The sequence below is a fragment of the Geotrypetes seraphini genome, chromosome 15 (assembly GCF_902459505.1).
Source record: "Geotrypetes seraphini chromosome 15, aGeoSer1.1, whole genome shotgun sequence".
NCBI classification, from domain to species: Eukaryota; Metazoa; Chordata; class Amphibia; order Gymnophiona; family Dermophiidae; genus Geotrypetes; species Geotrypetes seraphini.
The window spans coordinates 50,052,464-50,077,631 of NC_047098.1; the positions used below are offsets into that span (position 1 = coordinate 50,052,464).

General features: G+C 43.3%; 1 protein-coding gene across 4 annotated transcripts in view; it reads right to left on the bottom strand.

Moving 5' to 3' along the window:
• Positions 1-25,168, bottom strand: part of ACACA (acetyl-CoA carboxylase alpha) — a 434,156-nt gene that overhangs the window by 210,980 nt on the left and 198,008 nt on the right. For 3 of the 4 annotated variants that reach the window (XM_033921832.1, XM_033921836.1, XM_033921835.1), the window contains exons 29-32: positions 17,043-17,066; positions 11,751-11,894; positions 6,991-7,093; positions 4,149-4,256 (exon numbers count right to left, since the gene is read on the bottom strand). In XM_033921832.1, coding sequence (XP_033777723.1) covers positions 4,149-4,256; positions 6,991-7,093; positions 11,751-11,894; positions 17,043-17,066 — 379 coding nt within the window. The remainder of the gene's footprint in view (positions 1-4,148; positions 4,257-6,990; positions 7,094-11,750; positions 11,895-17,042; positions 17,067-25,168) is intronic. The other variant, XM_033921833.1, reaches the window with a different exon arrangement.

Sequence of the window (25,168 nt, forward strand, 5' to 3'; positions counted from 1 at the left end):
TATGTCATGCAGAAAGTTTATTTTATTTGATTCAATTCCCTCTTTAATATATAGCGCAACCACCCCTCCAATTTGATCTACAATACACGTGAATGGGTTGGACTATAATATAGAACAGTGGTCTCAAACTCAAACCCTTTGCAGGGTCACATTTTGGTCTTGTAGGTACTTGGAGGGCCTCAGAAGAAATAGTTAATGCCTTATTAAAGAAATGACAATTTAGCATGAGGTAAAACTCTTTATAGTTTATAATTCTTTCCTTTTGGCTAAGTCTCAATAATAATATTTATAAAATAAAAAATTTATACAGATGGCTTAACCCCAAACAGACCCCCCTCAACGCAACTCCCCCCTCCTCTCCCCTTCACCAGTTCCCTTCTCTTTAACCTCAAGCATGTCAACTGCTTCCCTAACGGTATATATACTGGATCTGCACTATTTCCTATTTGTACAGCATCTTGTAGCTCTTGAAATATACAGCTCCATTATTCTTGTAACTTCTCCTGGAAATGACCAGAATTCTCTCTGTAATTATCCTGGAAATGTCCAGTTGTCTCTTTTGTAATTCGCCCAGAACTGCAAGGTTGAGGCGGAATAGAAATCAGTAATGTAATGTAATGTAATATTGTAATGTATAGCTAAAGAGATATATGATCAAGAAACCATTTTATTTTACTTTTGTGATTATGATAAACATACCAAGGGCCTCAAAATAGTACCTGGCGGGTCGCATGTGGCCCCCGGGCCGCAAGTTTGAGACCACTGATATAGAACAATCCATAAAAATATTGGGTGTGACTCTGGATAGATTCCATACAAAAGTAAGGAAGTCCTTCTTCACCCAAAGAGTGGTAGAAAACTAGAACGCTCTTCCGGAGTCTATCATAGGGGAAAACACCCTCAAGAGATTCAAGACAAAGTTAAACAGTTCCTGCTGAATAGGAACGTGCGCTGATAGGGCTAGTCTCAGTTAGGGTGCTGGTCTTTAACCAGAGGGCCACCACGTGAGCGGACTGCTGGGCATGATGGACCACTGGTCTGACCCAGCAGTGGCACTTCTTATGTTCTTAACATCTCACATTGGAACAACATACAGATTTATAGTTTAAGAAATGTATCTCTGTGCTTTGGAAGCTTTGTACCATTAAGAAGTATTTCGACGAAACGTCCTTTCGTTTACTGGTACAGTCTTCTATCTTAAGTATTCTCGATTATTGTAACATTATATATCTAGGTGCTTACAAGAAAATTTTCAAAAAATTGAGAGTGATTCAGAATACTGCCGTTCGCCTCATTTTTGGTTTAAAAAAATGGGAGCATATCACTCCTTTTTATTTGAAACTCCATTGGTTGCCGATAGAGTCGAGAATTCTGTTCAAATTTTCTTGTATTTGTTATAAATCAGTTTCCGGTTTGTTATCAGGTTATCTTGTGTCTTATTTTTTTTTGAGTCGCGCCAAAAAGACCACACGTAGAGTGCACTTGTTTTCATATCCCTCCATAAAATCCTGTCATTATAAGAAGTTCCTCGAGAGAACCCTCTCATTTCAAGCCGCTAAATTGAATGTATGGCTTGGAAAAATTATGTTAGAGGTCTCTTCCTATCTTGATTTTAGAAAATTGTTAAAGATTCAACTCTTTGATACGCTGGTATCTTAATGCATTCTGCTTCATTTTTTCAATCAAGTTCCTTATATTCAACTTGATGTATTTTATCTATTCTATGTATTACTTCTTTCCCTGTCATGCTGGTATTTTCTGCATGATATTGTAAATGCTTTCTGTCTTTATCTGTTTTTAAGTCCATTATTCTAATTTGTATTTTATCTGTATCCCATGTATTAGCTCACCTTGTTCTGAACCACCTAGAACTTTTTCGGTATGGCGGTATATAAGAATAAAATTATTATTATTATTATTATTACTCTATCCTTGCAATATAATTTGTACCCAGGTAATACAGTGTCCCATTGATTGTCTTCCTTCCACCAGGTCTCTGAGATGTCTATTATATCTACCTCATCATTCAGTGCTATATACTCTAACTCTCCTATTTTATTTTTTAGTCTTCTAGCATTTGTATACAGAGAAAATCTGAGTCTTTTACTCTGCCTTCCTCTTAAACCCTCCTGGCTTTCTTTCACCATTATTGGAACTTCTCTACTGGGACTCCCTAAATATCCTGTTTTAATAGTATCTTTCAAGGATACCTCATTTCGAACCATCCGCTTCTGTGCGATTGCCGGCTTTCCCCTGCATCTCAGTTTAAAAAGCTGCTCTATCTCCTTTTTAAACATTAGCACCAGCAGCCAGGTTCCATCCCAGTTAAGGTGGAGTCCATCCTTTCCCAGAAGGTTGCCCAGTTCCTAACAAATCTAAATCCCTCATCCCTGCACCATTGTCTCAACCATGCATTGAGACTTCGGAGCTCTGCCTGTCTCTTGGGTCCTGCATGTTGAACTGTGAGCATTTCTGAAAATGCTACCCTGGAGGATCTGGATATTATCTTTCTACCTAAGAAACTAAATTTGGCTTCCAGAACCTCCCTCCCACATTTTCCTATGTCGCTGGTACCTAAGTATACCAAGACAGCTGGCTCCTCCCCTGCACTATCTAAAATCCTATCTATGTGACACATGAGATTTGCCACTTTCACATCAGGTAGGCAAGTGACCAGGCGATCCTCAAGCCCACCAGCCACCCAGCTATCTACATGCCTAATAATCGAATCACCAACTACAATCTTTCCTTCCTGGGCAGAAGCCCCTGGAGACACATCCTTGGTGCGAGAGGATATTGCATCCCCTGGTGAGCAGGTCCTAGCTACCCACCAGCCACCCAGTTATCTACATGCCTAATAATCGAATCACCAACTACAACAGCTGTCCTAACCTTTCCTTCCTGGGCAGAAGGCCCTGGAGACACATCCTTGGTGCGAGAGGATATTGCATTCCCTGGTGAGCAGGTCCTAGCTACAGGATTATTTCCTACTTCACCAAGGTGATGCTCTCCTTCTAGGAGACCTCTCTCCTCTAAGGCAGCACAAGGACTACCAAACTAGAAGTGGAACTTCTCTACAACATCCCTATAGGTCTCCTCTATGTACTTCTCTGTCTTCCTCAGTTCCTCCAAGTCTGCTACTCTAGTCTCAAGGGAACATAATCATTCTCCGAGAGCTAGGAGCTCTTTGCAGTAAGCACACACATATAAATTCTCACCAACCGGGAGAAAATCATACATGTAACACTCAGTGCAAAAGATTGGAAAGCAACCCTCTTGCTGCTGGACTACTGTCTGCATCATGTTATTGAGCTGATTAATTAATTAATTACTTAATTAGCTTTATTAAGCTACTAGGAACATATTAGACCAGTATAGAGAGCCTTATGATTTTATTACATGCTTTATTTAGTGTTTCTTTCTTAGATAGTCTTAGGGTTATATTGCATGCTTATTTACTGTTTGATTCTATAGTTTTCGTTGTTTAATTTTTGATATACCATTTATCACACAAGTATCTAAACAGTTAACAGTAAAATAGAATATTAAAATAAAAAACATGGCTAAGCTAAAAGGAGGGAAGCACTTACACATATACATGTATGATACAGAAGGGAAACAATGGGAGAGGAGAGTTATTAAATACATCAAAATGGAAAACAAAAAATAAAGGGAGGCAAAATGGGAAGGGAAGTACAATTGGTAAGGGGGGGTCACTTCAAAAGAAGTGTTTTGATTGTCAAAGAGGTTTTACGAAAGAGAAACAATGTTTTTTGTCGAAATCAGAGTTTACAAGGTATAGGCATCTTTAAAAAGGAAGGTTTTGAGTCTGGTTTTGAATTTATCTAGAGTTTTCTAGACGAATATCAGCAGGCAGGGCATTCCAGAATGTGATCACTACAAAAGATACTATCCTTCAAATGATATGTCATAGACTAATAACCCTGCTGAATATGGATTTCAAGCTGGGCAACAAACATCCCAAGCTAAGTATAATCCTTTAGGGTTAAGAGTTCCTATAACAGAAATTTGAATTTAAAAAGTTACACACCGATACAAAAAAGAATGATAAAAGCAAAAAAGAATCACAGAAGATATTAATTTAAAAATTAAAAATTAATTTAAAAAGTCCTTAGGATGTTGTTTACCTTGCTCTGGGTGAAGTCTCTGAACATGGCTGCCAGTCCTTCATCATCAATGTCACAATCTGTCTTGATGGCAACATTCAGGATATGAATGGGCTCTTCATTGGCGCTCTGTAACATAAAATAGACAGAGGTCCATTAGAAGTTCATACTTCAAAAATCTCCACTCTGAATCCAATTTGCTGTACTTCAAACTCCTACATTCATTTCACCTTAAGAAATCACATGATCTTAAAGACTGCTTTAGAGACTGGCACGCAACGATCACCATCCTTAAGGCCCACATTGGGAAGCCTCATTTTTTATGTTCAGGGGAAGGAAATTGCATGAGGTTGCTACCTTAAAATTTTACTAGGAAACTGCTGGCTTTTGGCCCCTTAATAAGACACGTTTTGATGAATTTTTGAGAGCCTTTCACAGGTTGCTGGCTGGATGGGTCATGGAAAGCTAAACATTTGTAAGCGGGTCTAATGCTGCAAACCACAGGCTATGGAGGAAATCTCAGATTCTGCAAGGGTCCAAGTCTATTGTGTGCTGTCAATGCAGTGCCATGTGCACCAACCAAGACAGTTCAGGCTCACATGAAGAGCGAAGTTGTGAATCTGCATGTCTACTGAGTCCACACAATATCAGTGTTTTCACATATGGAAGGGATCACTGTATATTGAATGCAAGGTGGAATGGAGAAGATCCAGCTTAGAACACCCAACCCAAGTGAGTAGGACACAAGAGTAGGAGAAGATCCAGCTTAACCCTTAGGGAGCCTAAGCTCTTGACTAGGGGAAGCAGAAACCAGCTGCAGTCAAAACAAAACAGCAGATCTAGAGAGCCATACTAACTGAAAAATCCATCAGTGTATACTCATTTACCTGCAGGGAGGGTGAGCAATATTCAAATAGCCCATTTAGGTGGGTACATAGCTTTTAGAAATTGCCCTCATTATGTATGACTATGTGAAACAAATTTTAATATTAAACAACGTGGAGATAATTTTATATATGGCCTAGGTATGGAGGGAAAGAAAGTGCCTATTTTTAACCTATTTTATAATGACACTGACACCTAGGAGTCTTTCTAAAATACTAAGGGTAAAACTTTCAGGCGAGACTGATTACACCTGCTCAGCAGTAGGTGTAGATCTGAGCAGGTACACTATGGCTTAGAATCATGTAAAATTATGCACCTTCTTGGAACTATACACATTTTTATGCACATAACCAATGATGTACACTGGGTAAACAGTCTCACATGTGAAAAAGTTTATGAAATGATCCTGTTATCATCAAATTAAAGATTTGTCCTAGGAGGGTTGGTGTTGGGGTGATCATGATGGTGATTTTAATTATCAAAATTTCAGGAGTGAGGTCTAAGAGCCTGAAAGTTCAAGGGAGGACAGAAATCTGAAGATTTACCCAGGGAACTCTTGCACTAGGTTTGTAGTGGGGGGAATCTTAAAGAAGGTATTTTGCTTTATAGCTTTCTGTGACTGGTATTACTTGGTCCTCTAATGTACAGCATTGCATGCGTCTGGCAGCGCTATACAAATAAGTAGTAGTAGTCCTTTCCTTGGTCACAGGGGTGTCTCATAACAACCTGGAACATTTCAGATGCCAAAACCTAATCTTGAAGACAGCCACTGTGCTCTGGAAGATGCAGGAAGATGGTAAAAGGAAATGTAAACTTGGATCCAACCTTCCCCAGGAAAGAAAAAGTTCAATATTTTGTAGTCCCACTGCAACACTATATAAGTATATGGACAACCAAAACCACTCTATCTACCTTTGATAAGTATCTGTAGAGGGAAGGAGGAAGAATTTTCCTGGGTAGTGGTACTACTGGATTGTAAGTCTTTGTGAGAATCTCACTGTTGCTGTTCCAGGGATTTCTTCCCATTACTTTTTCAAGGTTAAGATGGGATGTTTTTATGCAGTGGAACCTAACTCTAGATGAAGCTGAGTTGGTTTCTTTGGTCCTATTCTTAAGAGTACAACAAATCAGTAATTATTCATATGTGGTAGTCTGAAGAGATTTGTACATGAGGCGTAATCTCCTCCAATATGTACAAACTACAATTGATTCAAAACATTACAATCACACTGATCTTCAGCTTGAAGAAATATGACCCCATTTCTGCTTACTATCACAAACTTCACTGGCTACCCGTAAATGCTAGGATTTTGTTTAAGCTATCCTGCACCATCTATCATGCCCTGGACTCTAACTCTCCTGAATAATCCACTTGTTCTCCGACTCCTCTTTCATATGTTCCAGAATCAACAGCACTCGTCAACTGATCATCCCCTCATCCAGAGGAGTGAAATATAAACAAATATTTAACACACTGTTCATTTATACAGCCACGAGAACCTAGAACAGCCTCCTCACATCATAAGGACAGAGACACACTACCTCTTCTTCAGGAAAAAGCTGAAAACATACTTCTTTGAGAAATTCATTATTACTCAGTAACTCCACTGCTTGCCTAGCTAAGAATCATCATCATTCCTTCACCACTATTCGACTTTATAGCTGTGCCCCCCCACACACACACACACAGCTTATCCCATTTGTTTATTTTCAATTGCCATCCTCTGTGTAAATGTAAACCCTTCCCACCTTTTGCCCTACTACTCGCAAGGAATTACCTTCTCTTATCGATGAAATGTAACTAACACTACCTTTGGGCCTCATAACTTGTAAATCACCTTGAACCTGTATTGGATAAGTGTGATCCAAAAATTCAGATTAGATTAGATTAGATTAATGTCACCATTAAACCCAAAACTGAATTGTACTGGAGGGACCGAGTCTGCTCAAAACACAAGATTGATCCTTGTTGATCTACCTTGTTGTCCTCCTCATCAAAGAGTGAAGCGTGGCCTGCCTCAGGAAAGGTGGGACTCTGGGGAGGGGAGTCTGAAAAGCAGCCCATCACATCATCGAAGATTCTGCAATACAGAAAAAGAGAGAACCAAAGCTGGGATGGTCTGCCTAAGAACCTCTTTTCGCCACCAAAGGTTGGGGATGGAGTGCAACAGGGCAAGAGTTTGGAAAGGGCAGTGGAGTGACAAGAAAACACTGACATGCTGAAAAAATCCCCCCAAGATACCACTGCTGATTGTCTAAATTAATTTTCATTCTATCAATTAATAATTGTCCACAGAACCAAACCATTCTTTCCAAGTAATTCTATATAGTGCGCCAAAAGCAGGGTGCTAATTAGGCAAATAACTTCTGGTGCTCAAACTGAATGGACATTAAGCACAAAACAGGGGTAAAAAGAGATTATGTACTTACCCTGGTAAGCTTTTTCCAGTAGATAGGGGCGACATTCTAGGTAAATGGGTAGTATCACAATTGCCGCATGTCACATGCAGAAGGAATCCAATCCGGATGTGGTGTTTTTCTGCAATGTCAATTAATGGTCTGGCATATATGTTGAAAAGTAGTGGAGATAGTAAGGCGCCCTGTGGTACTCCATAGTTAAGTGGTTTTGGTTTAGATGTAGTCTAGCCTAGTAGTACTCTCCGGGATCTTTCGCTTAGGAAGGAGGAAAACCACCCTAGTGCAATATCACGGATTCCGATGTAATTCAACCTGGACAGGAGAAGGGAATGGTCTATGGTGCTAAGCGTGGTGCTTAGGTCCAAGGGGATCAGTAGTACATTGTCCCCTTTATCAAGAAATTTCCAGTAGTCATCTATGTTGTCTAACAAGACTGTTTCTGTGCTGTGATGTTTCCTAAAACCTAATTGGTAGGTAGAGAGGAAGTCGTTTTTTCCATGAAATCCCGTAGTTGTATGAGTACTGCCTTTTCCAGGATTTTGGACTTGAACAGGAGATTTGAGACAGGTCTGAAGTTACTTGGGTTGGATCTAGAGTAGGATCTAAGGTAGGTTTCTTTAGCAGTGTTCTGACTACCATGGATTTCCAACTCTGGGGAATGGATCCCGAAAAAGCAAGTCTTGGGGGCTTACATTTTCTTGCAGTATTGTTTTTGTTTGTTTTGTGTTTTTTACTGCAAGTTTTGTTGGTTCTTTTTTGTTGAGCATCAAACTACTCCTTCCAGAGCTCACAATTCAACCAAGGCCCTCCAGAATGGGGATCACTTGATCCACTGTATGGTGACCTTCAGCCAACGAGGGAGCTGTTATCAGACAGTCATCCAAGCTAGGGTGTACTGGCAGACCCATGTGCCGTAAATAAGCTCCCACGACCAGCATCACCTCATTGAAGATATGGAGAGCTGAGAACTGATTTTTTTTAATGTTTAAACATGAAACCGCATGCATGCACGTTGTGGCTAGAAATATTGGTATGTGTATGTAAGCTTCTGTGAGATCCAGAGAGATGAGGAAATCTCCCGGGACCACCACTGTAATGACAGATTGCAATGTCTCCATGCAAAAGCGTAGAATCAGGAGAGCCGCATTTACATGCTGGAGATCCAGAACAGGCTCCCAATCATTGAAGCCTTTCTTAAGCATGTTAAAGTATATGGAGTAGCTGCCTAAACCCAAGAGACTGGGCGGCCCCAGCTCTATAGCTTGACAAACCAGCAAGCATTGAACAGTGGCATGCACCTTGAGTGCTGTGGCAGGCTGACCTGCAGGAGAGTCCACAAACCAATCCATCAGAAGCCAAGCAAGCCCAATGCAAAGCCTGATCAAAGAGGTACTAGAAGTCACCTGCACAACTCAAAAAACCAACCAATGCTGACCTAGAAGCTGCTGGCACTCCTGTGCCAGAGGATAAAAGTGAGACATTGTCCACGCTGTCTTAAGAGCTCCTTCTAGAGAGACATACTGCTCTGAGATTAAAAAGGTCATAGCAGGGTGCCAGTGAAAGGCAGAAGACTGGAAGTGCACTCCACAAAGCCAGGAGGAAAGAGTGGACAGAGCCGACTAAGAGACCCAATTCAACTCCTGCAGAGAGACAGACATAAGATCCAGCAAAGATGCTCCCAAGGTCTCCAAGGAGACAGAACACAGTCCCTAAACACCTGTGCTTGGAAGCGCTGCGCTGGAGCATAAAGGGCTTGCTTGGCTTCTGAAGGATCACCCAGAACAAGATCAGGCAGCGCTGAAACAGCTGTGGATTGAGAGGAAGACATGTCCATAGATGCAACATTGCTTAGAGACAGAGCAGAGATGGAGTGGGACTGCGCAGGGGAAGAAAGCCTGCTGCAAGATGCATTCTGCAAATATGCCATAAAGTCTGTGAAGGCCTCCAGCTCCTGGGGCACAGAGTCACCCTGAGATGACAGAAGAACATGGTTCTGAGGCTGTGGAGGGTCTGCAGCCTTGCGCGCAGAACCATCAGCTGTGCCGAGCCCTGAGAACAAATTAAGTTGCCCCGCCAGGCTAGCCGAGTGTTTAGTCACCTGCTGAATCAGAGAAAAGGCTAAGCCTTGTGCTGCCACAACTCCCAGCTGTGCCACACGACACATGGCATAAAAATGCTCCAAAGGTGCCCAATTGGTGCAATCCTGGCAAGAATCCACATTAGGAGAGCACAAGGACTCCATCCCAACAAGTTTGGAGGCAAAAATTGCTGTTTTGGAGAAACAGTGAGCTTTTGGGGAAAAAAAAAAAAAAAAAAGTGCTAAAATTCGTGCCAAAATCATGATATAGCAAACATTAAAAATAGCAAATTTAGGATTTTTCAGGTAGGAGAACATAAGGGGACATGCAGAAACCTTCAAAACTGCGAAATTCAGACCCACTCTCCAATCATGACAGCCTCTACTCACTGTGACCTGTGCTGAAATGCTGGAAATGTGCTGCGACCTGTCAAAGCTCTCTTACAGTAGCTGGAATCAGAGAACCACTGCCTCATGCTTGGAATGCCTCCATGATACTAATCTTCGGACTGCCAGTCAGACTCCATGCCAGACTGCACTTCCACCCCTGATTGATGTGCTCATGAACGGGTGGAGGCACAGAACATAACTGGCACCCTGCAAGATACCGCCAAGTCTCCTAGGTACGCCCAATTGCCTACGCCAAACTTCATCCAGCAATAGGAGAAACAGGGACGGCCCAAACTCCTCTGAAGCAGATGAAGGCTGGCTGATAGGTACCCACTGGGATTGACCTATCATCTGCAGATCAAAGTCTGTGTATTCTCCATGTAGGCAGAGCTGAATAATTGCTCAGAGCACAAGAAATCCTGAAAAAATGGACAAAAACACCAAATAAAATAATAAAAAGGAGGGAGCAGAACAAACACACTCCTGCTGGCACACATGCAGAAGGAAAAAACTGTAAGTGGAGCTAGATAGCACAATGAAGTAGAGCAGTGTCACAGAGAAAAAAATCTGGATTGGATTCCTTCTACATATGGCACACAGCCATTAGGATACTACCTACTTGTCTAGAATGTCTCCCCTATATTTCACTGGAAAACAGCAGTTAGGTGTCTAAGTGCACCTAAGCACTAGTCTATAAATTGGTGCCTAAGTGTTCCAGCGTGTAACTGCGAAGGGTGTGTTCACATGGACGGGGCATGGGCAGGGGCTTTCCAATTATTTCAGCAAGCTGCATTTAGGTAATCACATTCAAACCTGTTATAGAGTAGGCGTAACCAGTGGTGCCAAAATTTTAGGGCCTAATTGATGATTTACACTATTATTTTATAATGAATTAGGCGCACAAATTTATTGTTATAGAATACAATACAACTTTCCCCTTTGCTCTTAGTATTTCCAGTTAATGATCTCAGGAGAAGGAATGACTTTCGACTCCTTGGAGATCCTTTGATGTTCGTATAGAACCACACCATTCACCATCACCCTTCTCTATCACCATCACCATCACCATCACAGCAAAATAAAGAAGCAAAGTTCCACCAAAATCAGTCCCTTCATCCATAGCCAGCTCAACCTATGGACCAGGTGAGGCCCTGGCCCAGTCCGCCAAAATCCCAGTCCAGTATTTCTCCCTCTCTCACTTCCCTCCCCTCTGCGGGTGGGGAGGGAAATATGCTGGATTGGAATTCAGTATTTTGGCATCCTTTCTCACCAACACTGGGGGGATGGGGGTAAAGACCTGAGATGGATCATGGGTCAGGAGTGAAGACTTCAGATATTGGGGGAGCTACTGGATTGTGGAAGAGGGGCATTAGTACAAAAGCTGGCTCAGGGTGTCCCACCCTAATATTCAGCCAGGGTGGCATAACTCTTAGGCAAGCCCCAGCTGAATATCGGCCATGCCCTTATAAACTCTCCTGTCCAGCCTGCCCACATTTAGGTCCTAACATTCAGTGCCAGTACCTGGACATGGCCCGGCAATGAATATTTTGGGATAATTTAGCCAGCAACAGTTAGTGTTTTAAATATTGGGGGTAGGGGGATAGATGCCTTAGACACCCCTTTATAGAATTACCCTCCTACTGGTTAAATAGCATGGCTCTATTTTCTCTGAGGTCCAGATGACCCTGAAGAGGCCTCATGGTCCCAGCAGTCACCAACTTCACACACACTACACTACACTACACCATACATACATACTTACATACAAAACATGCAAAAAGGATACCTGCCGAAGAATCTCATAAAACCTGAAGCAAATGTAAGTCTGTCCTAAAAATCCCCATTTCACATACCTGACGAAGTCCTCAAAAGTCCGGAAAGAAACCATCCCACCCATTCGCTGGCAGGGTGGTGTGAAGGAAGTATCCAGAAGCACATCGCTGACACTAGCCACATGGACCATTCCATAATGATTGAGGTTGGAGGAGAAAGACATTCTAAAGCACAATTCAATCCATTCGTTAGGACAAGACCAAGATAGTCTACACATTCTTAGCTTTAAAGAAGATGCATCTTCTACCCTATAAGCTGTTAGATCAAACCATTGTTTGAGCATTTAATTTACAGGGTGTGTGACTTATCCCAGAACATGCACAGGATTGTTTCACTGTGGCATAAATAAACAAGCAGGAGAGCCATATAGGGCCCCATCTTGTAGTCCACTCTGGACCAACAGGAAAATACTGGATGGATCAAACCCATGCTGACAAGCTGGAGGGAACAGAAAAGCTGAAGCCACTGTAAAAAGCTACTGTTTGCAGGTTTAGATCTGATCACCTCAGCTTTTCATCTTCCTGAAGAACAGGAAGTGTGTGTCAGTGGACTGAAAAGAGCGAAGGGATGCTGGAACTCAAGAAATCCCGGGGCAGGGTGCAAGGATCACTACATGTGACAAAGTGAGGGGAAGTCACTGCCCAGAAATAATATGGGCAACCTAGATGGGCCTCAAAGTTTTGGCCTACCATCGGATTCTCTTAGGTCAATATTTAAAAAGCAGTTTATACATTCAGCACTGTGCTTTGGGTACATATAATGTTATAAGTATTTTCAAATATGCACAAGGAGGAAGGGGAAGGAGCAGACCAGAGGTGGAGTCACAATTCCGTATCAACTATATATATAAGTGCCAGTATTTGGCCACTATACATACAATTATACATTTGATTCAGACAGGAAAAACAAGGCATAGCTTGGGTCATCCAAGCCACACGTATAATCTATATGAACAGTGCGGATATTTGGAGTCTTACACAAGTAACACTTGTACACATAATTTATTCCGGCATATTAAGTAGGGGGAATTCAGTAAATGGTGCCAAAAGTTAAGTGCCGTGAATATCTGTGCTAAGACGGTACTCAGCAAAGAGTATTTGGCACTTGCTCAATACCATGTTTCCCCGAAAATAAGACCTATCCTGAAAATAAGTCCTAGCATGATTTTGAAAAGCAGCTCCTAATATAAGCACTACCCCCAAAATAAGCCCTAGTTAAGATCAACCCCTGAAGCCACTCCAAATATCCCCGGCACTCCCCAACTCCATCCCTGACACTAGTGCTGCCCGATTTGCCGAAAAAATTGGACTTGTCGATTCAGCAACCGCCCCAACCTGGTGAGACCTGACATACCTCCACTCCGAAGCCTTCTAAAGTAGCAGCGGCAGCAGCACTCTGAACAGGCTGCTTTCCCTGCCAGGACCTTCCCTCTGCTGTGTTACTGATGACATTATCAGTGATGCAGCAGAAGGAAGGCCCCGGTGGGGAAGGCCACGAAGCAGCTCATTCAGAGCGCTGCTGCTGCTGCTATTTTTGTAGGCCTCGGGAGTACGATATGTCAGTCTCACGGTGGGAGGGTCGGTGGGGTTCTGCTGCACAGAGGGATGGGAGGAATAGAAAGATGCTGTACAAGGGGATGGGTGAGAGGAGAAGAAAGATGCTGCACATGGGGAGGGAGAGGGGAGAAAGGAAACAGAACATAAGAATTGTCGCTGCTGGGTCAGACCAGTGGTCCATCGTGCCCAGCAGTCATCTCATGCGGTGGCCCTTAGGTCACAGACCAGTGCTCTAACTGAAACTAGCCTTACCTGTGTACGTTCCAGTTCAGCAGGAACTTGTCTAACTTTGTCTTGAATTCCTGGAGGGTATTTTCCCCTATAACAGTCTCCGGAAGTGCGTTCCAGTTTTCTACCACTCTCTGGGTGAAGAAGAACTTCCTTACGTTTGTACGGAATCTATCCCCTTTTAACTTTAGAGAGTGCCCTCTCGTTCTCCCTACCTTGGAGAGGGTGAACAACCTGTCTTTATCTACTAAGTCAATTCCCTTCATTATCTTGAACGTTTTGATCATGCCCCCTCTCAGTCTCCTCTTTTCAAGGGAGAAGAGGCCCAGTTTCTCTAATCTCTCATTGTACGGCAACTCCTCCAGCCCCTTAACCATTTTAGAGACTCTTCTCTGGACCCTTTCGAGTAGTACTATGTCATTTTTCATGTACGGTGACCAATGCTGGATGCAGTATTCCAGGTGAGGGCGTACCATGGCCCAGTACAGCGGCATGATAACCTTCTCCGATCTGTTCGTGATCCCCTTCTTAATAATTCCTAGCATTCTGTTTGCCTTTTTCGCTGCCACTGCACATTGCACATACAGCTTCATTGACTTGTCAACCAGTACTCCCAAGTCTCATTCCTGGGGGATCTCTCCAAGTACTTCACCAGACATCCTGAATTCATGTATAGGATTTTTGTTACCAACATGCATCACCTTACATTTATCCACATTAAACCTCATTTGCCATGTCGCAGCCCATTTCTTGAGTGTGTTTATGTCCCATTGCAGGTCTTCGCAATCCTCCTGCGTCTTCACTACTCTGAATAACTTCATATCATATGCAAATTTAATCACCTCACTCGTCGTACCAATTTCCAGGTCGTTTATAAATATGTTGAAGAGCACGGGTCCAAGCACCGAGCCCTGCGGTACTCGACTCATGACGCTTTTCCAGTCCGCGTATTGTCTATTTTCCCCCACTCTCTGTTTCCTATCCGCCAGCCAATTTTAATCCATGTGAGTATTTCACCCTCGATTCCATGGCTTGTAATTTTTCGAAGTAGTCGTTCATGTGGAACCTTGTCGAATGCCCTCTGAAAATCCAGATATACGATGTTGACCAGGTCACCCTTGTCTATCTGCCTGTTTACTCCCTCGAAGAAGTGAAGGAAGAATTGGGGTGGAGGAGAGGGAGAGATGATTGTTGTAAATGGAAAAAAATAAGTCATCCCCGAAAATAAGCTCTAATGCGTTTTTTGGAGCAAAAATTAATATAAGATCCTTTCTTATTTTCGTGGAAACACGGTACTAGCTAAGTGTGGATCTCGTGTCTAACTTTTGGTACCGCATTTACACCTGCTGAAATCTGGTGTAAATGCTGGCACACAACTAATGGAAATTGGGTGCGTAAATGACCCTATTGTATTCTGTTCCTCTACCTACACTCTTGCCAGTAGGGGGTGCTGTTTCACTTACACATTTTCAAGTGTGAGAGACAGCCAAGCTGTGTAGGAATCTAGCAATATTGAAGCACCACTCCCCCACTGGTAGCAATGTGCTTAGAGGACTCATGCTTAGCTTAGAACAAACAGTGCATTCTATAACATCATGCCCCTGACCCACCCATGCCCTTTCCACTTTTAAATTGTGTACTATGAAATTTAGTTGTGCCACTCTGGATCTAATCCTAAATGGGTTAAGAGGACCTGCGAAGAAAGTGAAAGTAGTGGGACCGTTGGGAAACAGCGATCATAATATGATCAAGTTCAAAGTTGAAGTAGGAATACCGAAGGGAAAGAGAACCATAGCGACAACTTTCAACTTCAAGAAAGGAAACTACGAAGCGATGAGGGGAATGGTAAGGAAGAAACGTAGGAACACCTCCAAAATATGGCAAACGGTAGAGCAAGCCTGGTCTTTTTTCAAAGACAAGTGAGGGAGGCATAAAATCTGTATATTCCCAGATTCAGAAAAGGGTGCAAAAAGAGTCGAACAAAACTAAAGAATAACTAAAAAAGTGAAGAAAGCGACAGGCGATAAGAAGAATTCATTCAAAAAATGGAAAAGGGACAAAACTGAGGAGAACTGGAAAGAGCACAGGAAGTATCAAAAGGAATGTCACCTTGTGGTTAGAAAAGCCAAAAGAGAATATGAAGAGAGGCTAGCCAGAGAAGCACAAAATTTCAAACCATTCTTCAGAAATGTTAAAGAGAAGCAGCCGGTTAGGGAGGAGGTGGGACTGCTGGATGACGGAGACAGGAAGGGAGTGGTGAAGGAGGAGAAAGAAGTTGCAGAAAGACTAAACATGGTACAGATAAGAGTAGCGGTAGGTTATAGGGATAGTCTGGGACCATTGCTCAGGCAATGGGCCTGATGGGCCGCCGCGGGAACGGACCGCTGGGCGAGATGGACCTCTGGTCTGCCTCAGCGGAGGCAACTTCTTATGTTCTTATGAATGTTAAAGAGGTACATGGAAAGGAGCGCATGTGCGGGGGAGGTGGGGGCAGAGAGAAGGATGGGTGCCAGCACCCCCACTAAGACGGCACCCAGGATGGACCGCTCCTTCCACCTTACTTCGCCACCGTATGCCCCTATGTTTAATAAGAATTGCATCTACAGAGGCACTTAAGGTCATAACCAATGTAAACCATGCCTATTTTGACCTTAGGTGCTGTTAGGCACTTTGGCAGACATGATTATGGAGTCCATTTTTCTAGGCACCTGTGGGGGCCTACATTTTTTTATACAATGAATTTTTTAATTGACTTTAAATGACGTGGTCAATTACCATACCAATTAACGCCAATTAAAACAATTAAGTGAGGTGGCAGAAGGGCGCCTACCACTGCCTAACTTATGGCGCCATTGCCAGAATCAGGTCCTAAGTGTGTATTTTCACTGTCTGAATCTTACCAAGTATGCTTTCACTTTCAGAATTATTCCAGGAAAAAATGCATATAAACTGAATGGGCAACTTCCTACAAGCTCATTTCCGTGTTGAATGCAACATTTTACCCATGAATATGGCTTTTAAAATTGCCTTTCCCTGGACCCATTCTTAAGTTGTGTAATAAGATTCACAGCTAGATCAGTGATTGTCATACTTAGCTGCACTCTGCTGAAACTTAAGAAAAAAAGAACTGTAAGAAAGGTCCATGAGATTGATCCTGCATTTTATTACTTATTACTGCTGGGTTGTTGGGGTTTTTTTTAAAACCAAGTCTCTCCATAAGACAGGTAAGCACATGCTAGATTGAAAAAAATGCAACTGGCAGCTAGTATAAATTACTAGAACATTGGGACAAGAAAAATCAAGTTTGCCAATCAGATCAGTCTATTTAGAGGTTTTCTCTTTCCCTCCCTCCCCCCATCAATGCCCTTTATTACAGGCAATGTATGGCCAGTGGAAAAGCTTGAATTAGCCGCTAACTGCTGTGTTTTATTAGAAGCTTGCACTCATCAGACCCACCTGCACAATTATTCTTGACAAAAGGCTTAGCTAGCCATGATTGAATTAGAAAAAAAAACTAAATTACATTACCTGTTGAGCGTGGGGATGCTCCCTCTGTAATCAAACAACCAGAGTTAGTGATTGGTTAGCGAAAGCCGTAATAAATAGACTGTAATTAAAGCAGGCGAGGCCTGGCAGCTCCGAGCTTACATGGGACACGGCAGAGCTCAGCTTTACACATTCAAAGCACACCTGGTCACCAGAAAGACCTGTCAGACCCAGCAGTTGGCAGTATCTAGTCCTCCGCTGAATACAGCTAAGCACAAGGCCGATGCAGAAAGCTATCATGGTTGTATGTTCACTGCACTAGAAAGGGGTTGAGCGCAGAGCATTAAAATGAACGGTAATGAGTCCATTAAGTATTCCTCCATAAAGCACCGAAGGATACAGTAACTTCTGACATGTTCGACATGAGAAATTTTTTGCCAGGTCCAGGAAAGCCTGAAGGTTTGGTTGAGAAGATTTCATGCTATTTTTTTGTGATTTAAAATGCTTTGTTTTTGTTGGTCAGGCAACAACAATATCTACAAATTTAAATCACAGGTGGGAGGCAACAGCACACAATGCGTGTATGCGTGTTCTGAATAAAAATTAAAAAGCCAGCACACATTTGCATGGTTCCCATGCATAAATATTAGCCTTGCAAAAATGTCATGTGCAAATATTTATGTGCAGAACAGTCACACATATGTGTTGGGACTTTCGTCTTCTTTGGACATGCACATCAAGAGCTGTGTTTACCGCTGAACCTTTGCGCGCATGTATCCAGCAGGCATCCCCCCCCAATTAGTGCGAGAGTTCTGCATACATAAAATTAGCTTTCTGCATGGCATGGTTTTAAGCTCATGGCAGACACCATTCGCTGAGCTTTCTGCATTAAGCCCCATGTCTGCTATCAAAAGAACATCCCAAAACTTGAAAGCTGATGTGTCCTGGTCACACAAACCTAGTGAGAAGTCACTGTGTACAGGACCATTCATGACACTTTACCAAGTGGCTGATATTCATAGGAGTAGGCAAATGCAAAAAACAACAGCTGTGCCAAAGGACTGAGGATCTGATACACTGAATTAAAAGATGCCCCCAGGCCAAAGTGCTACTTAAAGTGCAAGACAACAGTGAACAGCACAGTCAGGGGTCATTTACCAACAGCTGGCACTAAAGCAGTTATCATGCATTATATCCACAGAAACAAAATGCATCTTGCAGAAGATAACTCAGTAACAGCATTAGTGTGTTACCCTTTGGTAAATGACCCCCTTAGTGTCACAGGTCAATCACAGTGCAGGCTGCCAGTTCTGAAGGCTATTTTGGACACTGCTGGTTCAAATTGAAAAGAAAACATGGCGACAGATGAAATCTAGGAAAAGTGAAAACTTCAATACAGATACTCCAGAACAGGTCACTAGGCTCATGTGAAATCCAAGATAGCATACATACACAAGGCCACCTGTGTTTGGAGAGAGCTTCTGCCCGTGTATGAATGTGCACCCGGAGCTGGCAGTTCATCCCTCTCCTGTAAGCTTGCTTTCACTCTGCATGCAGTCCCAGTGTTAGTACAGACTTCACCTGGCATTTTAGCTGAAGCTCATTTCATTTAAATTCAGCTGCTTTTGCTGCACAGACCCTTCCCCTCAAGTAACCAATAGGTTCTGTGATTCTTGTTTCCTCTTTCAACAAGGCTGGGGTTTAGAAACCAGGCAGAAAAAATTGAACCCATAGAGGTGAAGGCCATGGCAGGAGGGATGTAGCTGTCTCCTCCGCCATCTTCACCCCCTTCCAAGATATCAACTCTTGGAAAAGGTTTAGTCCAACTATCCTCAGCACCAGAGCTGTTAACACCACCTTTACAGCCTTTCTCCACCCACCTGTCACTGTATTTGCTCTCCCAAGGCCCTAAAGCTTCTTACATGATATCATTTCAGTAACGGTGTGGGCTGGCCCAATATTCAGAGTAGAAATGTAGAGGAAAAGATTTACAGGAATCTCATTCCCCATTCCCACTCGCACCTCCATCTCCTACGCCAAACAGTTGAGGTTTCATACTAGATTCGTTGATCTGGGTTGTAAGATACCAGAGACTACAGGCAGAGTAAAGAGAAAGAAAAGAAAGGCCTAGATTCACGAAACTCACTCTTGGTGTCCTGATCGCGTCACGCCCAGTTTGCGATCGTTCCCGACCCGATTCACTAACCTTCTGCTCAATCTCCCACCCGATCCGATCCGCCCATGCAAATGAGGGGAAATGGCATGCATGAGTAAGAAGCCATCGATTCATTAAACGAAAGAAGAAACACAGATTGGGTTTGCAGATCTGAAATGAACTGACTGCTAAGGACTAGTCGCTTACTGTCCTTGCCGACTCTCCTGCTCTCTGCCACCCTGAAATCCCAGTATCAAGGTTACAACCCTAACCATCAAAATAAAAAATATAAAATTGTAAAACTGCAAAACTGTAACATATCAATATATATGCATACGAACTCCCTCTATTCTGCAAAAAGTGCAGTGCTAGCCCGTGGTTTTAACCCACGGGTTTAAAGCGTGTTCTGTTCCATAATCTGGCTTCACAAAAATCATTCCTTTTAAAATGTCCACTCGTAGGGCCAGCAAGTAAATTGCAGCCATCCCTCCCCTTTTATTTTGAGCTCGCTTGTGTGAAGAGTAAGCGCATGTGCAAATGGCATCTACAACAAGGATAATCTGCGCATGAGTCTCGATCACTCTACAGCGAGCCATGAGATCGCTTGTGGGCGTGCGTCTGATCAGATCATTTGCTGAATCTGTAGTGAATCGGTCACTTGGCAAAACTCGGCCACAAATCGCCCAACAACGATCCAGATCGGCGAGTTTAGTGAATCTAGGCCGAAGAGTCCAGAAGAAAAGTGAGGAGGAGGAGAGAGGAGAAAATTTACAGGGAGCACATGGACCAGATGGGGCCAGCTGGGAGGCCCAATTCTATTTCCATTGCTTTTCTACAGATGCAGCTCACAGCACGAACACTCGCTGATTCCCTTCCACTACTTCTAAGACACGAGTCAGAAGCAGCTGATCCCAAAACTAGGTGATGCAGCATCAAGAGCCAGTGTCATAGCGAGGGTGAGTGGTGCCCAGGGCGGTTGCACCCCTTCCTCCGCCCTCTTCATACTCCCCCCCACTCTTTCCCGACCCTTCCCCTTCCCTTTTTCTGGCACAAGCAGCATCACAAACTTACTGCCTGCGTCATATCTGTTCTCCCTCTGACATCACTTCCTGGGCGCGGGACCAGGAAGTGACATCAGAGAGAGCAGACACCAATGCGGGCAGCAAGCTCATGATGCTGCTCGCGTCAGGAAAATTAAAGAAGTATGAGGGAAGGGAAGGGACACACGTATGCGGGAAGATGCTGGGGTCAGAGAGGATGATGGGTGCCAGCGCCCAGGGTGGACCGACCCCCCCCACTTACTACACCACTGTCAAGAGCAGTGCCGCATGAAATATAGCTCCTCTCCTCCCCAAAGACCAGATGTCTGCACCCTATTTAACAGCACAACCAGAGCAACACCCTGATCACCCCATTCTAGTTCTCGCCCTGGGAGAAGCTGTAAGGTATTCTCTGCCTGAAGGCAAGATTTCTAGCCATGAAGCTAACCACTATCTCACCTAAATGTTTTAGAAAAGGATGTCTGAAGACAAACACTGGAAATGATTTTTTAAGGTTCCAAGTGACACTACACTTCCAAAATGTAAGAGGGGTTTGGAAAGGACATAAAACTCTTTTGAGCAAGGATTGTCTATTGCATGTTAAATGTACAGTATTGCGTATGCCTTTCAGTGCTATAGAAATGATAAATAGTAGTAGTAGTAATAAAAAGTCATGTGGGACCCAGAGATGCCGAGTGAGCTGTATCTAGATAATACCCAAACTCCTTGTGTGTCTGCTCATCATCAACAAATGTTAAACGCTCCTATCTCAGCTGAGGAGGTTGCTTTGGTAATCCAGTCTAGCAAACTTTGGAAGGCCCCAGGACCTCATGGTTTTTGCTATGAGTTTTATAAATTGCATTCCATGGAAATTACACCTTCAATGCATATGTTGAAAGGGGGTCCTTACCACTGTTTTTGCGTGATACTCATATCATGGGGCTCTTGAAACCGGGACGGGATCCCACCTTGCCCAGTTCTTACCGGGATACCTTGCCCAGTTCTTATCAGCCTATATCCCTTCTTAGTACTAAGGCAAAATTTTTCGCTAAGATCTTGGCTATCAGGATAGCCCGTATTCTACCTGATCTTATCGCTGACCCTCAGGTAGGCTTTGTTCGCAATCATTGGGTGGCGTGCAACATTAGATGCATTTTAACCTCTCTGGAATATAATAATAATAATTTTATTCTTGTATACCGCCATACCCGTAAAGTTCTAGGCGGTTCACATTCATTAGTTTAGGTCCGTGGTGACACACGGATTTACAAAATTTTAACAAAATTACAGGCAATGAAGAGGGGGGGCGTGGGGGAAATCTATAACTGGGATTTAGCAAAGGTAGCGGTAAGACAGAAGGTAGGGTTGGAAGGAGTGCGATAAAGAGAGTGAGACCAAGTGGGGGGAGGGGGGGAAGGAGGGGGGGAATATGTGTCTTATCGTCATGTGCCTTCTCTGCTGGTTAGCTTTGGCACAGAGAAGACCTTCAATCAGGTTTCTTGGACATTCTTCTTTGCCACATTACGCCATTATGGCTTTGATGGATTTTGTTTTACACTATCTCTGCTTTTTATGCTTCGCCTTTGGTGGCTACTTGGGTTAATGGGCTGCTCTCCGAACCCTTCGAGATGCAGCAGGGTACTAGGCAAGGCTGTCCTTTATCCCCCCCCTTCTGTTTGTTCTTACCTTGGATCCTTTAGTGTGAGATGTCTTGCAAAACCCCGATATAAGTGGGGTGACCACTGGCCTGGTGGAATTTAAATTGTCGGCATTTGCGGATGATCTCCTTGTTCATCTTACTCATCCTGTCACGGCCTTGCCTGCTCTCTTGATGGTGATGGCCAAATATGGGGACTTTTATGGTTTTCGGCTGAATCTCGATAAGTCCTTGGCCCTCCCTATGATTCGAGTGGTTTGTGATGCTTGGCCCAGAGTCTTCCGGTTGAAATGGGCAGACAGGGCCTTCTGATATTTGGGCATTCAAATGACTTCTTCAGCTTCTTCCATCAAGTAGGCTAACTTGCATTTGCTTTTTGAAACTACTCAATGCCTGGATAATTGGAAGTTTTTTCCCCTTTTGATACATGGTCATATTCATCTCTTTAATATGATTATTTTTCCCAAATGGCTTTATGTCCTACAAGTGCTGCTTATTCATCCTTTACAGAAAGATCTTTGAGCGTTATATCAGCTTTTATCTCGGTTTATGGGGGGGAGGGGAAGAAGCCTCGCATGGCTTTTCGTTACTTGCTGGGGTCTTGGATGAGGGGACGAATGGGTGTTCCTGATATGCAGAAATATAATCAGGCCTGCTTACTTCGCTATTTGGGGAATTGGATCTTGGAGCAACAAGACTATACCTGTTTTGATTATGAACTGGCCTTCTATCACCCCTGGAATTTATCTTCTTTGCTCCATGCTTCTCGATCGTCCTTCCCTTCTTACTTGCACTCTAGTCTTTTATTGGACTCTTTATGCAATATTGGGAGAGTTTTGGTACTTAGCTTGGGGGGGGGGGAAGACCAAGGGTATCTGATTTGCTGCCTAGCCAGGGGAATCTTCAGTTTTCACAGGGCTGGACTTCTGTTCCCTTTCAACACTGGACCCAGTTGGGTTTGACTGTGTTGGAGCATGTTCTTACTCCGGATGGTATGCTTCCAACTTGGCGTATTTTTCAACTTCAAGATGGGATTCCGGCTGCTGATAATTTTTGCTCACTTACGATTGGGTCATTATGTGCACTCTTTGGAGGTGGAAGGTCTGAGGATGGGTTTGGGGAGTAAGCTCCTTGCCTTTTTTGGTCAATTTGAGGAGGAAGGCCTGTCCGTTTCAGTGTTGCATAAAGCGCTGTGCTTTCTTGCTCCGCCCAGGTTGTGGGAGTCATTGTGTGCTTGTTGGACTCCAGAGTTGGGTCTGCGGCCGACTGATTTAGATAAGGGAAGTCTTATTAAGCGTATCCTAACCCTTTCTGTCTCAGCTGAACTCAGGGAGTGCCAGTTTCGGGTGCTACATCGCACATATCCTATGCGAGTTCAAATATATCCCTCTAGTTTCACAGAGTTGGCGCAATGCAAGAAGTGTACAGGTGCTCCTAAGTCTTTTTTTCCATGCTTTCTGGAGAAGAGTGGTCCGTTATTTGGAGCTTTTGGTAGGCTATTCTATCCCTCTCACTCTGTTGGGGTTTCTTTTAAAAAAATATGAAGCTTTTCGATTTCCCCCTGGTGTTGGCCGGCTACTTTTGCAAAAGGCAGGATTGGTGGCTAAGAAAATTATTTTGGCGGAGTGGGTTTCGGATCGCACTCCTTCTTATTGACCTTGGCGTAACCGTTTACATGCTTTGATGTTGCTTGAGAGGGGTCGGGTGCGTAATTCCTTACAACAATCTACGTTTTTTTGCAGGTCTGGGGTTCTTATATATACTCATTGTCTCAAAGAGCCTGTAGTGTGATCCTTAATACCTTGCCTGTTTAATTTGCCTTGGGCGGTGAGGGGTTGGCGGCCTTGGGGTGGCCTTTCCCCAGCTCGGTATTTTTTGTTTGTTTGTTTTGTTTGCCTTGGTTTGAGTCTTTGTTTGCTGCTTTGTTTTTGGGGGGAGGTCCTATGCATTGTCTCTTGGGGCTCATCAGAGTCCAGGGCCTTGAATGTCAAGTTTTCGCTTTGGTCTTGTTCAGGCCTCCTCAGTTAGGGCTGGGATACTTGCTCTTTGCTACTATATTGCTGGTTACTCTTTCATTGTGCTGCAGCATTTTTCTTACATCATCTCTTGTGCTGGGTTGTTCTGGCAACTTATTATTTCTTGGTGTATTCTGGTTCGTTGTTGTGAGGAGTAGGGGATAGGGGGATAGGGGTTGGGTGGGAGGTGGGGATGGGCTATTGGGACCGATGGATAATTGCTGTATAGTTCTTGAACAAATGTTGTATCTTCTACTGTATTCATTGTCCTTCTTTTTTTGCTTGTTCAATAAAAATTGTTTCAACTTAAAAAGTCATGTGGGACCAGGTTGAACCCCTCACTCACTCGGAAGGGTCTACTGTAATTTTAACTGGCTTCTGCTCAAACTATAAATCCTTCTGCAGTTGGCTTCTTCCAGCAAATGCTGCCTCTCACAGAAAGATTTCTAGTGGGAAAGGAAGAGAAGACATGTGGGAGAAATGGAGCAAAGGACAGAAATAAAAACTCTTGCAAGTGACCAGGAATGTGAAGAAGGGCTGAAAGACAGATGTAATTTCCTCACAAACAAAAGTAGAAATCACTCAGATTTCCTCTCAAAAACTTTTCAAACCTCTTGAGATATCCTACAACATCAAAAGAAAGAAGTGTTTCTCTAAGAGAGCCAAAGCAGCCACAAATTGCTCCATACAAGAAGACGACTGTTTGTGCACATCTGGGGAAGTTTATGACAGAATTATGAAAGAGACTAATGTGTAAGTTATATATACCCACTTCTGTTTCTGCTTCTCAATGAATAAATACCACCAGATTCTTGGCAAATGTTGGCTTTGATTGCGCCAAAAAGTTGTTAAACAAACAAACAAAAAAAGACAAGCCTTTAAATCTGAAGGAGAATCAGGGTTAGGCTATTTCTTATTTGGTCAATATTAAATCTCCACAGTTGGCATTTCTTTTAATCATCATCTGCAGTGCTTAAATACATACCTAGATATTCAGCCCTGGTCTCTATCTAGATATTGGTGCTGAATATACAGGGATGCTGCCAAGCATCATCGTCATCCTGACAACAATATTCAGTGCCAATATCCAGGTAAAACTAGGCAAATAACTTAGGACAGTTTTAATTCTGTCCTTAGTTATCCAGATATCAGTGCTGGATGTCGCTGCCATCTGGATATTTTCCAGCTCTGCTCCCAGACCGTCTCTGCACTTTTTGGTTCGCACCGAGGTATCTGTACCTGCATAATGCTACTGAAAATCAGTGACTGGCCCTGCCCCCAGAGAAATGCATTAAATAATT